The following is a 15,575-nucleotide window of genomic DNA, read 5'->3' as shown; positions in this document are numbered from 1 at the left end:
AAGGAATGAATGAATCCCTAGCCTCTTTTAATTTGACTCTTTCTCAGACATAAAAAGTACTAAAAGATCAAAATATAAGGATGAAACAAAATTCATCATACTGTATGTGCCCAAAAGCTCAGACACAGAGGCCATCCATAAAGGCAGAAAAATCATCTTTGTTTAGAGCTATATTCCAGGCATATGGGAGGAAGCCCAGAAGATCATTGGTGTCCCAGGAATGAAGGCTGCTTTTCTTTCTCTTACAGAACATACAAGAACAGACAAGTGCTGAAAAATGTACGCAAGTAACAGGGACCCCAAAAGACTCTAAGAAAATGAATTTAACAAGGAACACACAGAGATAGTTGCTAAGGCAGATGGTAAAGGCCTTTATACCAGACCATTCTCATTATCATCTTGCAGCTCAGCTTAGGGTGAAAAGGTTCTTCTAAGATTCCATTCTCCACATTTGCAGACTTTCCCTTTGCTCCATGGGATTTTTGGCACCCAGTTGCCCAATTCCCCTTCTAACCATGGAAGCTTCTTTTCAGGAAAAGAGTTACTAAAATTCTTTACATTTTAGTGTGAATGAGCTGCTGCTACCACTCATAAGGGCATTGGCTTTCCAAGCCATATTCTTATTATGGACTGAAAAGTTTTCTCCTATCAAAGGAATTCTTGACTTGAAACTGTAGGTGAAGACTGCCTTTTGGGGACAGTCCTCTTAAACTACCTGCCCTCTTAAAACTACCCAGGATCCAGATTTTAAAAGATGAAGCTGAAATCACTTAGAGTTAAGGAAAAGCATATTACATTTCTGTTCAGGGTTCCAATAAGTCTATTTTTGGATGCATGGTTGTTTTTTCAATTTGCTTTGATATTAATAAGAGTGGGAGATGGCACAGTGAGTTTTGCCTCACCAGGTACCTATGGCAAACAGAAGTGGTGAAACTCTTTCCTGAAGTAAGTGAAGTCCTTAAAAACAAAGAAGTCTAGAAGCACATACACGATAGCCTTTAAAAATATAACAATTTCTGAATTGAAGTGGGTCTTATACATTTTAGTGGGTGTCCAATCTGCAGATGAGGTATCTGTGGAAAAGGGAACAAGAGGCTGGAGAAAGACTGAGGCAAAAAAGGAATGACCAGTGTAGAGATGCTTGTGGAAAATTTTTTATAACCACCAATTTAATTGTGATTATAATCTAAAACCTCGCCATCCAACAGTACATTCTGCAATGATGGAAATGTTCTTGATCTGCACTGTCCATCATGGTAGCCGTCAGCCACACATAGCTACTGAGCATTGGAAATCTGGCTAGTGTGACTGAGGAACTGAATTTTTTTATTTTATTTCATTTTAATTAATTAAAACCTAGTTTTAAATAGCCACCTGTGGCTAGCAGTTACCATATTGGACAATGTAAGACTAACACCATTATTGCTTTACTGTGTAATTTTAAGAGTATTTTATACCTATGACTTCCCTCCAAGAAAAAGTGATAGAACTCCCCATATTACAAGGCTATCCATCTGCAAATAGCTCATTTACTACAAACACAGTTTATGACTCACCCCGACCCCCATCCCACCCCATCACTCAATGGACCCAGGGTTGGTACCACTCTAGTTCCTCCAGACTGAGCCTGCAGTGCCGGCCTCTGGAATGACGTGGCTGACTTACCCTCACCCAGGGGAAGTTCCTCTTCCTGTTCACTGGGAGAAGGCAGCAAGGGTTGCAGGGGTTCCATGTTAATGATGAGCTGTTTGTTCAGGGAGTGGGAACTGCGGCTCTGAGTAATGTTGGTTCTGAAAACAGACACAAACCAGATGGAGTTGGTTTCCATGAATCACTGCAAACGCTGGCCCCCTCCACCTCAGCCTGCTTATTCGAGCTGAAAACTGCCTCTGGACATACACAGTGGATTAGGCCGGTGGTAAAGACGATTTAACACTCAAGACTCACAGCACTTTTTATTCTTAAGGTGCTAATAAAATGTCCGTATGTTCTAACTCAACACAGTGAAAGAAAATATATTTAGCCATATGCCAACAGAGTTGGACATGCTAGGTGACAACACAGACATCTAAAAAAGGCATGAACATAGACACACAGTGGCAGATTATCCAATAGGGAAGGTACTTCTGCTTACTTACTAATCTGCAGTGAACAATTTCAATATGGTTTCACAACATCTTTGATTGTACATTTGAAAAGAGGCTTTGATTCTGTAGGAAGGTGCTGCGGGATAGGGAGAGAGACAGATGCCACTCACACCTAAAAGCAGAATCTTTGATGTGCTGAAAAAATGTGAAATTGTCCACTACAGACGATCTGGTAAGGAAGGTAAGCACCACGCTTACCTTGCCTATTGGATAATCCGCCCCTGCAGACGCGTGTACACCAATGTTCATTGCAGCATTATTCACAACAGTCAAAGGTAGAAACACCCTAAGTACCCACCAACAAAAGAATGCATGAACAAAATGTGTTGCACACATACAATGGAATATTACTCAGCCATGAAGAGAAATTGAGTCCTGATAGAAGAACCTTGAAAACAATACGTTGAGTGAAATAAGTTAGGCACAAAAGGACAAATATTGTATGATCCCACTCATATGGAATGTCTACTGACCAAAGTATATAGTGACCAAAGTTTTTAGGCAGTTGCCAGGGGCAGGTGGGAGAAAGGGGAGAGGGGGAACTCATTGCTAGGGCACACTAAGCTTCTGTTAAGGATGATGGAAAAATCTGGAGACGGATAATGGTGGTGGTGGAACAACGTGACAAACATAATTAAGGTCACTGAATTGTACATGTGAACAACAGTAAAATGGCAAATGTCTTATTACACATATATTTATATTTACAAGTTTTTTTTTTTTTTTAAGGGCATGGGAGAATAAAAAAGACATCAGAGGTCGGTATCACTGACCTAGATAAACAGAAGAATGAAAGAAGAACATGGCTCAAAGTAATCTAACAACAATAAAATCCTGCCAGACATAGGCACAGACATTTTACAGCTACATTTTTGTGTGGCTGGACATCGAATGTTTAATATTTGTTGTTGTTGTTGTTAGGTGCCAGCAAGTCTGTCCCAACTCATAGCAAACCCATGTACAACAGAACGAAACACTGCCCACTCCTGCGCCATCCTCAAAATCATTGCTCTGTTTGAGCTCACTATTGCAGCCACTGTGTCAAACCATCTTGTCAAGGGTCTTCCTCTTTTTCACTGACCCTCTACCTTACCAAGCATAATGTCCTTCTCCAGGGACTGATCCTTCTGATAACATGTCTAAAGTATGTGAGACAAAGTCTCACCATTCTGGTTTCCAAGAAGCATCCTGGCTGTACTTCTTCCAAGACAGACTTGTTTGCTTTTCTGACAGTCCATGTATATTCAATATTCCTCTCCAACACCATAATTCAAAGGCATCAGCTCTTCAGTCTTCCTTATTTATTGCATGTTTATGAGGTGACTGAAAATACCACGGCTTGGGTCGGGCCCACCTCATTCCTCAGAGTGACATCTTTGATTTCTAACACTTAAAAAAGGTCTTTTGCAGCAGATTTGCCAACTGCGATTCGTCAATTGATTTATTTACTGCTGCTTCCATGGCCATTGATTGTGGATCCAAGTAAAATGAAATCCTTGACAACTTCAATATTTTCTCCATTTATCATGATGTTGCTTTTTGGTCCAGTTGTGAGGATTTTTGTTTTCTTTATGTTGAGGTGTAATCCCTACTGAAGGCTGTAGTCTTTGATTTTTATCCATCAGTAAAAGTCCACTTTGCTTTCAGTAAGGAAGGTTGTGTCATTTGCATATTGCAGGTTGTTAACGAGTCTGCCATGTTCTTCATATCGCCCAGCTTCTCAGATTATTTGTTCAGCATACAGACAAATAAGTATGGTGAAAGGATACAACCCTGATGCATACCTTTCCTGATTTCTTGATGACCACAATTAAGTGTTCTGGAATTCCCATTCTCCACAATGTTACCCATAACTTGTTATGATCCACACAGTCCAATGCCTTTGTATAGACAATAAAACACAGGTAAACATCCTTCTGGTGTTCTCTGCTTTCAGCCAAGATCCATCAACATCAGTAATGATATCCCTCATTTCACATCCTCTTCTGAATCTGGCTTGAATTTCTAGCAGTTACCTGTCCTTGTACTGCTGTAACCATCTTTTTAATTATCTTCAGCAAAATTTTACTTGCATGCAATATTAATGAAATTGTGTGATAATTTCTCATTTGGTTGGATCACTTTTCATGGGAATAGAGCATCCAGTCAGATGCCCAGGTAGCTGTCTTCCAAATTTCTTGGCATAGATAAGTGAGCACTTCCAGCATTGCATTCATTTATTGCAACATCTCAATTGATATTCCTTTAATTCCTGGAGATTTGTTTTTTGTCAACACCTTCAGCGCAGCTTGGACTTCTTCCTTCAGTACCAGGGGTTCTTGATCATATGCTACCTCCTGAAATGGTTGAATGTCGACCAATTCTTTTTGGTACAGTGGCTCTGTGTATTCCTTCTATCTTATTTTTATGCTTCCTGCATCGTTCAATAATTTACCCATAGAATCCTTCAAGATTGCAACTCGAGGCTCGAATTTTTTCATTTCTTTCAGCTTTAGAAATGCTGAGTGTGATTTTCCCTTTTGGCTTTCTAACTCCAGGTCTTTGCACATTTCATTATAATATGTTACTCTGTTTTCTCGAGCGACACTTTGAAATCTTCTGTATAGCTCTTTTACTTCATCATTTTTTCCACTCACTTTAGCTACTCTACATTCAAGAGCAAGTTTCAGAGTCTCTTCTGACATCCATTTTGGGCTTTTCTTTCTTTCCTGCCTTTTTAATGACCTTTTGCTTTCTTCATGTATGATGTCCTCGATGTCATCCCACAACTCATCTGTTCTTTGGTCATTAGTGTTCAATGCATCAAATCTATTCTTGAAATGGTCTCCAGATTCAGGTGGGATATACCCAAAGTCATATTTTGACTCTCATGGACCTGTTTTAATATTCTTCAGCTTCAACTTGAACTTGCATATGAGCAGCTGTGGTTAGTTTACAGTCGACCCCTGGCTTTGTTCTGACTGATGATATTGATATGACAAAATGGCAGACAAGTGGTGCAATGTTTAATATTCAATATTTAATAAACATTCCCATTCACATTTACACCCTTTTCATCAACAAGTCATGGAACTCAGCTCAGTTTTCTCCTTCAGAAAGGAGCATGCACGTGTGTCAGTGACTGCCACAAGCAGCAGATGGCAAGGAAATACTGCAGGTATCTTGTCAAGACTATTGGCTGGCAGCTGGGAAGCCCATTTACACCCCCTGCTGCAGGGAGACCAGGTGTCTGCCCTGACAGGCAGGGAAGTAGGCCTGCAGGTGAGGAAGTGAGCCCTCTTCCCTCCACATGTTTCCTGTCAATACCAAACCATCCTTAAAAGAGTGCATAAATGTCTTCTTTTCGTTGACACCTTTCTGGGTTGTCCCTTACAAAGCACACAAACATCTCCTCTCAATCTGTCTGCACTCTCCCTCTTTCATAATCTAGGCATTGGTCACCAGGCTTGAAAGGGAAGTAAACTGAACACAATCCTGGCTTGATACAAGTTGCCATTTCAGACTGACACAGGTGTTCCTGAGGCTGGTTGTAGAGACTGCCTTACAGCACGGGCATTTCTGATGGGCACGGGGCAGGGAAGGAGGAGCAGGCAGCCAGTTGGACTGGACAATAGGATAGAAAATGATACCGGTAAGGAGTGAGCTTCTTGGATCAAGTAGGCACATGAGACTATGTGGGCAGCTCCTGTCTGGAGGGGAGATGAGTAGGCAGAGGGGGACAGGAGCTGGCTGAATGGACACAAAAACAGAGGGTGGAGAGCAGGAGTGTGCGGTCTCATTAGTGGGAGAGAAACTAGGAGTATATTGCAAGGTGTATATAAATTTTTATATAAGAGACTGACTTGATTTGTAAACTTTCACCTAAAGCACAATTTAAAAAAAAAAAGTCCAAGGGGGGAAAAAAAAGAAATACATTTTATATCATGACCCACTGCACACACAACAAGCACACAGATATGCACGCATAAAGGCATAACTGAAGCAAATGTTTTATACAACCATAGTGATCCTTGCTGTTTGTGATTCACTATTTTTTTTTTAATTTTTTTGATTTGTTTAAAGTGCTGGTCTTAACCACTGTTTTCACTTCATGACCCACTAGTGTACTATAACCACTGTCAAAAAAACTTCCATGTCATTCACAGAGGAGACTGATGGCGGAGACAAACAATGTGGCAGAAGGTTCCATGGGGTCACAATGGAGGGACACCTGATCCTGCCTTGAGCAAGAAGGAGGGGAGCCAGGAAAGACCTCCCAGGGGAGATGACTCCTGCCATGAGTCCTAGAGAGCGTGGTGGAGTTTGACAGATAAAGAAGCAGGGATGGGAATTCTATGCAGAGTGAAGGAAGTAAGGGAGGAGCAAGGAAGGGAGATTAAAATATATCATAAGCATCCCATCTTTTATTGTGAGGTGTATTTTTTGAGCACTCACGATTTTTCCTCTAGCCTTAGGGTTGCTCATGGCTGTAATTCTACCTTTCCAAAGCACAACATGGAGCCATGCTTGTGTGGACCAGGCACCTCTGTGTGTTTTTGAACCTCCAACATTTAGGGTGCCATTTTCACCACCCGGGGACTCCCAAAGGTGGATATAACTAGGGATGTCCCTGGGGCACAAAGAAGCCAGGCCTCCAAGCTTTAGTATCCAGTACTAAGACAGTTTGGGAGGAAGATTTAGCAAAATTAGAATTAAGGGGCAAGTTTCCTATCTTCCCTACCAATGTCTTTAATCTGAAGATTATTCTTTTTACTTAACTCACTCCTTGCAGCTTTGATAATGGTGCTAACTGACCCAGGTTTCCCCCATTGTTCATGTAAAGCAAGAGTGCACCAGCATAGCTGCTCTAATGGAAAATGTTGTTAGTTGCAGTCGAGTCGATTCCAACTCATGTCGATCCCATGTGTGCAGAGTAGAACTGCTCCGTAGGATTATCAGGGCTGTGACCTTTTGGAAGCAGATCACCGGGTCTGTCTTTCAAGATTCCTCTGGATAGGTTCAAACCACCAACCTTTTGGCTAGTAGTCAAGCACTTAACCTTGTGCACCGCCCAGGGACTCCTTAATGAAAAATAGAATGTCAGAATTAAAATGACCCTTTTTTAGTTCAGAGTGCTTTTGTATGTACTTTGCCTCATTTTTTTTTTTTTTCTCAGTGTGCTTGTGAGATATACAACAAAAGCACTATATGTACAGAAAAGGACACTGAGACTCAAGGAGGTGATGTAACTTACCTAAAGACAGTCACATGGGCAGACCCAGGACGCAAACCCAGACCATCTGATTCTCAGGCCAGTGCTTTATGACACTCCCCATGCCTTTTTGCATGATTTATCCCACAACGCCCTGAGGGGACTCTGGTCACAACCCCGGTACTTTTAGTCCTAAAGTCCTGCGGTTTGATGCTCTACAGGTTCCCACTGTGTCAGGCAGTTTTCTTAAGGAGGTGCTGGAAATTCCAATTGGCTTTCACTCTGCCGTGGAACCTGAGGTACCTTCTTCCACGGCAAGGTCTCCCCAGCCAGGCTAGGGTACGTGCCATGTTTCTCCACTCTCAGATCCATTGTCAGCTGACTGCAGAAACGCCTGCCTGCTTTGCAGCCCCCTTGTGATTGTACTTCCAGCAGAGAGCAATTTCTGAATCAAATGTTAAGTACTCTATGAGGTAGAAAAGTATCCTTTGGGAACTGTATGTATAATCCATTTTTGGCTTCAAAGAATGGTGGCATAAAATAGAGTAACTACAATAGGGCTCATGGAGTTTCTGTACCACTCCTTGAGGAGAAAGAAAGTGGCATTGGCCTGTTACCAAACCACCAAAATCCCCATCTTAAGGGATTTTACTATGCACCTATGTGTCAGAGTCTAGCTTCCCATTTTTAGATAAGAAATGATAATAATAATATCACCACCTATTATGGATTGAATTGTGTCCCCCAAAAAGATATGTTGAAGTCCTAATCCCTGTACCTGTGAACATGACTGTTTGGAAATAGGGTTTTTCTCTTGTTATTTCAATGAGGTCATGCTGGAGTAGGGTGGGTCTTAAACCTAATCACTTCTGAATGGTGTCTTATAAATGGGAGAACAGACACAGAGACACAGACACACAGGGGGGAGATGCCATGCGAGGATCATCTACAAGTCAAGGAATGTCAAGAACACCAAGACAATTAAATGGAAAAACAACAGTCTTTTCAACAAAAGAATGAAGTTGGACCCCTGCCTCACACCATATACAAAAATGAACTCAAACTGGAACAAAGACTTAAATGTAAGAGCTAAAACTATAAAACACTTGGAAGAAAATATAGGGGTAAATCTTCATGATCATGGATTAGGCAATGGTTTCTTAAATATTACACCAAAAACACAAGCAACTAAAGAAATAGATAAACTCTGTATCATCAAAAGTAAAAAAAAATTGTGCTTTAAAGGATGCCATCAATAAAATTAAAAGACAAATCACAGAATGGGAAAAAACGTTTGCAAATCATATATCTGAGAAGAAACTTGTATCCATAATATACAAAGGACAATTACAACTCAATAATAAAAGGACAAATAACCCAATTAAAAAATGGACAAAAGTCTTGAATAGATGTTTTTCCAAAGAAGATACACAAATGGCCAATAAGCACACAAAAAGATGTTCAACATCATTAGCCATCAGAGACAGGCAAATCAAAACCAATGAGATACTGGTTCACACCTGCTAGGATGGGTATAATCAAAAAGATAATAACAAGCGCTGGTGAGGATATGGAGAAATTGGAACCCTTATACACTGCTGGTGGGAATGTAAAATAGTGCTGCCATTTTGGAAAACAGTCTGACAAATCCTCAAACGGTTAAACACAGAGTTACCATATGATCTAGCAATTCCTCTCCTAAACACCCAAGAGAAATGAAAACATATGCCTACATAAAAACTTGTACACTAATGTTCATAGCACCATTATTCATAACAGACAAGAAGTATAAGCAACCCAAAAGTCCATCAACTTATGAATGGATAAACAAAATGTGATATATCCACACAACAGACTATTATTCAACAATATAAAGAAATGAAGTCCTAATACATACTATAACATGGATAAACCTTGAAAACACATGCTGAATGAAAGAAGTTAATCACAAAGGACCACAAATTGTATGATTCCATTTATATGAAATGTCCAGAATAGGCAAATCTATAGGGACAGAAGAGTAGATTAGTGAATAGTGGTTGGGGAGAAATACCGAATGAACTATTAATGCATACAGGGTTTGTGTGGGTGTGCGTTTTAATTGTACTTTAGATGAAGGTTTACAGAACAAACTAGTTTCTCATTAAACAGTTAGTACACATATTGTTAATGACATTGGTTAACAACCCCACGACATGTCAACACTCTCCCTTCTCGGCCTTGGGTTCCCTCTTACCAGCTTTCCTGTCTCCTCCTGACTTCTAGTCCTTGCCCCTGGGCTCCTGTGCCCCTTTAGTCTCATTTTGTTTTATGGATCTGTCTAATCTTTGGCTCAAGGGTGAACCCCGGGAGTGACTTCATTACTGGGCTAAAAGGGTGTCCAGGGACCACACTCTCAGGGTTTCTCCAGTCTCCATCAAGCCAGTAAGTCTGGTCTTTTTGTGAGTTAGAATTTTGTTCTACATTTTTCTCTAGCTTTGTCTGGGACCCTCTGTTGTGATCCCAGGGTACAGGGCCTTTTAAGGGATGATGAAAATGTTCTAAAATTTATTGTTGTTATAGGATAGATGCACAAATCCATGAGTATACTACCAGCCATGGAAGTGCGCACTTTAAATGGATGAATTGTATGGTATGTGAATTAAATCTCAAAAAAAAAAAAGCTTTTTTAAAAAAATCAAAACAGTTTCTTCCATTGTATTTATAGCATCAAGAGAAGTCTCCCTGCATTGAGTATGTTGTGTGTATGTGTGTGTTTTTAAGATCAAACACTCAAGCTTCAAGCTGGAAGAATAAAACTCAAGCTGAGCCACCGGGGCAGCTCTGCCTCAGAAGCAGGATGCTGGAGTTCTAGTCTTAGGATTTCCACAAGATATTTATTTATTTATTGGGTGATTAACTTATGTTTATTTTCTTGTGATTTAGGTGAAAGTTTACAGAGAAAATTAGTTTCTGTTTAAACAGTTAATACACAAATTGCTTTGTGACATTGGTTGCCAAACCTGCGATGTGCCAACACTCTCCCCTTCTCCACTCCAGTTTCCCTGTTTCCATTCGTCCAGTCTTCCTGTCCCTTCCCACCTTCTCATCTGTGCGTTTCGGTTGGTGTGCCCACTAGTCTTGTATACATGATTGAACTATGAAGCACGACCGTCACGTGTGCTATTGTTTGCCCTATAGACCTGTCTAATATTTGGCGGAAGGGTGAACCTCAGAAGTGATGTCAGTACTGAGTTAAAAGGGTGTCCGAGAGCCATACTCTCAGGGTTTCTCCAGTCTCTATTGTACCAGTAAGACTGGTTTTTTGGTTTTTGTGCATGTGTGTATGTGAATTTGAGTTTTGTTCTACATTTTTCTCCTGCTCTGTCCGGGACCCTCTATTGTGATCCCTGCCAGAGCAGTTGGTGGTGGTAACCGGGTACCATCTAGTTGTTCTGGGCTCAGTCTGGTGGAGAGTCCACACAAGATTTATGACCTTGGATCAATCATTAAACTTCTCTGAGACTCGAGTTTCTTTACCTATAAAATAGAAGCTTCAGACTAGGTAAACCTCCAGTTCGAAGTTTAAATAGTATATTTTCAAAGATTCTGGAAAAAGCTTAAATATTGTATCTTATCATTTTCCTGTCTTCATTTTGTCTCCACTGAATAATAACAATCTTGGGCAGGGGTGCTATAAAAGCCCATTCTCATTGATGGTAGACTATAGGATGTTCACAGTGTTGTAATGAGGTGCCCCTGGTCATGACTCTTCCTCCAGCTTCCCTCCCCTGCTGTTTCTCCTGCTTCTCAAAGCAGGAGGGGCTGGGTTTGCAGACTTGCACAGAACACCTATGCACAGGGTTACCCAAAAGTGGGAATGAGTTATTCTCTCTGCACACGTCTGTGCAGGATCTTATGCTGACTGTGGTTCTGCTCCCCAGCATGGGGGTGAAGTGCTGTCTGAGGGCCACACTAGGCTGGCTTGGCTGCATCACCATGAGACTACAGCTTCTTCCTGACCAACAACCCAAGTGGCAAGCCTGAGAGGCACCCAGATCACTTGGTCACCCTGGAAATAGAGGGTGCTCAAATTTGACCATAAGGTAGACTCATCCACATTCTAAAGATGGGGAAGGGAGGACAGGCCCCAACTAGTGAGTGAGGAACTCCCTAAAGTATATTGCTTATGATTATCTTTCCGTAAAAGGCAGGAGAGTCATGGTGAGGATGTTCAGTTTTAGGTATTTAGTGTGGGTAGGGTTTAGGCGGTACAATGAATTGTGTTCACTGTGGAGCAAAAGCCCAACGTGGCCAAGAGAATATTTAATTCAGATTAATTACCAAACATTGTCACCTTAATTAAGATGTGTACCCTTGAACCCCACCACCTGTCAGTTTGTTGTCCTGTGGTGGCTTACGTGTTGCTGTGATGCTGGAAGCTCTGCTACCAGCAGGATCACCCATGGGGGACAGGTTTCAGTGGAGCTTCCAGACTAAGAAGAAAGACCTGACTATCTACTTCCTAAAATTAGCCCATGGAAACCCTATGGATCACAACACGTATTGTCTAATATTGTACTGGAAGACAAGGCCCCTAGGTTGGAAGGCACTCAACAATGGACTGAAACATATCAATGACCACAGAGATGGTGTAGGACTGTGACAGCAACCAACAACAACAAAAATCCCTGAACCAAGAATGTCTAAGATCCTCATTCCTCTGAGTGGCTATTGGGAGTAAACCGACCACTGAGAGGTGAGCGCTCACTCTTGTGAAGTAGTGTAAAGGGAGTCAGGAAAATGGAAACTGGCCAAGTCTGATGGACAAAGGCAGGAATGGAGAGGAGTTCTAAGAAGACAGGATGACTGGCTCAGCCAGGAGATGGCATAACCATGCCTCACACATCTCTGCTCCTTCACATGACACTCTGAGGCCTAATCAAGCCTATGACTTTCCACAGAGCAAGCAACTCAAAATGGTCCAGCCAAATCCATCTGAGGGAGAATTTCAGGACGATGAGAGTACCATGCCTGGGACCAGGGACAAAAGATGGTTTAAAGGGCCTTTACTTCCTCTTCTGTGCTCTACACCCATTAAATAGATTTCTTGTCCTTATTTAAGTGACCAGCTGTCACCACAGGCAGGGAAGTGATAGAGGATTTGGAAAAGCCAGGCTTTACATTCCTTTGCCCATCCTAGAAGCTACCAGAGCCCTCCAGAGACCACCCACTCACCTTTGCACCTCAGGAGGCTCCCTCTGGATTTTGGAGCTGGCCTCCACCACCTCTTTGGCAACTTTACCACTGCAAAAGACAGAAACACAACGTGTATGCACAGATGCTATATGTATACATATATGTGTATGTGTATAGGTATGTTGCTGTTGCTGTCAGGTACAGTTGAGCCAATTCCGACTCACAGTGACCCTTTAGGACAGAGTAGAACTACCCCATAGGGTTTCCTAGGCTGATATCTTTACGGGAGCAGATCACCAGGTCTCTTCTCCCACGGAGTGGCTGGTAGATTCGAACCGCCAACCTTTCAGTTAGCAGCTGAGTGCCTAACCCATTGTGACACCAGGACTCCTTATGTGTAAGTATATATGTATATGTGTATGGGTAAATACAGATGAGCGCATATGAGTACATGCAGGAGGGGAAGGGTGTGCACAAATGTTACTTATGTTTTTTAACATCACAATGGTCTGACCCTGCTCTAGGAATCCACCCCTTCTCTCTTCCATGAGGGGAAGTTACTATGGAGTTTGAGGGGACCCCAAGAGCAGAAGAGACAAACGAATAGAAAGGCAAGGGCTAAAATTGGGGCACAAATCAAAGCGTACTTATTTACAAGCAAAATATTCAAATGCAAAAAAGGGGGGCTACCCCCACCCCAACCCAGTACTTGAAACAAAACCAGTGATACCCACCTGTATCGAAATCTACTTCCTTTAAAAAAGATCTTGCTGCTTGACACAGTCTTGATCTGACTGGACTTTGCATACCTTTAAGAAAAAGCAGAGCAGAGGTGGTGATGACATTGGAAAGTCCAAGTAGGACATGCCATGGAGCTATGGCAGTTGGATTTTTTGACTGCAAGAAAGAAATATGTTTATATCGTGACTTGGCACACACTTGCAAAACCGAAAGAGCAGTTTCACAAAAGATGGTTACTTTTACCAAGAATGTTGCAAGCTGATATTTTCCATGCTGTTTTCTTTCATTAAAAAAAAAAAAAATGCTACAAGATGGCAGGAAGGGACAGGAAAACGGGACAAATGGAAACAGGGAACCTGGGGTGGAAAAAAGGAGAGTGGTGACACATCGTGGGGTTGGCAACCAATGTCACAAAACAATTTGTGTATTAACTGTTTAATGAGAAACTAATTGGCTCTGTAAATTTTCACTTAAATTTAAAAAAAAAAAAAAATGCTGGTCATGACCCACACATTTGATTTCATAAATCACTTATGGGTCACAACCTGCAGAAAAGACCAGGCAGTCCTGTTGATCAGAAGGGATTCTTTCCCAATTTCTATTTGAAAGACATTGATTGAGAGGGTGGCATTTTGTGACATGCATCATTAAGTTCAGTGGTGCTGGGGGCACATTCTTGCTTGTGCCTATCTCAATAGTGCAGCAAAAAACAGCTTCCCCAGATCACTATGTCACAAGGAACCCACTTACTGTGGGTAAGAGAAGGGGCTAAGGGCCCATGTCATCATGGAAATGGGACGCTGGTTTCTTCGTATTCGCGGGTAAAGTCACTATGACCCAGTGCCCTTTCAAAGAATCTGCGATGGTAGATGACTAACATACACGCGGAACAAGGAGCCCAGCCAAGCTCTGATTCAGCACCACTCAACCGTACCCATAAATAAAAACAAAACAACAACACTCTGAAAACCAGCCTAGAACACAGGCCGCCTGGAATCTGCACACAGGGCACCAAGTTCGTGTCATAGCTGAGGATGCCTGTATGTCAGCCACTCAAAGCCTTCTGCAGTTAAATCCAACCAGTTAGTCCATCTTCCAGAGACTAGGATCGTTTAAAATACTGATTATCACAAAATCTTCACAAACAAAGCAATACGCTCTATAGAATTCTGAGCAAAGACTGGCACACAACCAGGGCCACACTTAGTAGTTTGGGGCCAGCAGTGATTCCCACCCTCCACCTCTTGATTCACTCAGCAAATACTTACAGAGTGTCGACCATGCTCTTAAACTAAGCCAGGGAAGACACCTGGTCTCCACATTCATGGAGTGTTAGGTCTACAGGCAGAAACGGGTATTAATCTAGTAACCACGTAAATAAATGTAAACTACAAGCTGTGGTGTGGGCTACGGGGGAAAAGTTGCAATGAGAGCATGGGGGAAGCTGATCTGGTCTGGAGACCCAGGGAAAGGGCCCCAAGGAGGGGATTTCTGAGCTGAGATCCAGGGTGGGAAGATGCTAACCAGGGGAGGGTTGGAGGCCATGGAAGGTGTTCCTCTTGAAAGCTCAGCAGGCACAAAGGCCCTGAACTGTGACAGGTGCCAAAAAGTCAGGTGCATTTCCCTATTGTACTTGGACCCACAATCAACACCCATGGAAGCAGCAGTCAAGAATTCAAAAGACACATTGTACTGGGTAAATCTGCTGCAAAGAACCTCTTTAAAGTGTTGAAAAGCAAAGATGTCACCTTGAAGACTAAGGTGCACCTGACCCAAGCCATGGTATTTTCAATCGCATCATATGCATTTGAAAGCTGGACAATGAATAAGGAAGACCGAAGAAGAATTGATGCCTTTGAATTGTGGTGTTGGCAAAGAATATTGAATATACCATGGACTGCCAAAAGAACGAACAAATCTGTCTTAGAAGAAGTACAACCAGAATGCTCCTTAGAAGCAAGGATGGTAAGACTATGTCTTACATACTTCGGATATGTCGTCAGGAGGGATCAGTCCCTGGAGGAGGACATCATGCTTGGCAGAGTACAGGGTCAGCGGAAAAGAAGAAGACCCTCAATGAGGTGGATTGACACAGTGGCTGCAACAATGAGCTCAAGCATAACAATGATTGTGAGGATGGCTCAGGACCCAGCAGTGTTTCATTCTGTTGTGCATAGGGTTGCTATGAGTCGGAATCGACTGGACAGCACCTAACAACAACAACAATTTCCCCATGTTGTTGTTATTGTAATGAAGGAAGAAAAGCCAATGTACAAAATGCCTTAAGAGATTTGTCAGAGGTGATATTTTGCAGACCT

The 15,575-nt window shown here is 42.0% G+C and overlaps 1 protein-coding gene across 1 annotated transcript in view; it reads right to left on the bottom strand.

Moving 5' to 3' along the window:
* Positions 1-15,575, bottom strand: part of FRMD3 (FERM domain containing 3) — a 364,989-nt gene that overhangs the window by 47,680 nt on the left and 301,734 nt on the right. The window contains exons 11-13 of the mRNA XM_003407817.3: positions 13,251-13,325; positions 12,556-12,624; positions 1,666-1,790 (exon numbers count right to left, since the gene is read on the bottom strand). Coding sequence (XP_003407865.1) covers positions 1,666-1,790; positions 12,556-12,624; positions 13,251-13,325 — 269 coding nt within the window. The remainder of the gene's footprint in view (positions 1-1,665; positions 1,791-12,555; positions 12,625-13,250; positions 13,326-15,575) is intronic.

Source organism: Loxodonta africana, chromosome 9 (genome assembly GCF_030014295.1).
Source record: "Loxodonta africana isolate mLoxAfr1 chromosome 9, mLoxAfr1.hap2, whole genome shotgun sequence".
NCBI lineage: Eukaryota > Metazoa > Chordata > Mammalia > Proboscidea > Elephantidae > Loxodonta > Loxodonta africana.
Note: the sequence above shows the minus strand (reverse complement) of the source record. Positions and strands in the feature narration are given on the sequence as shown.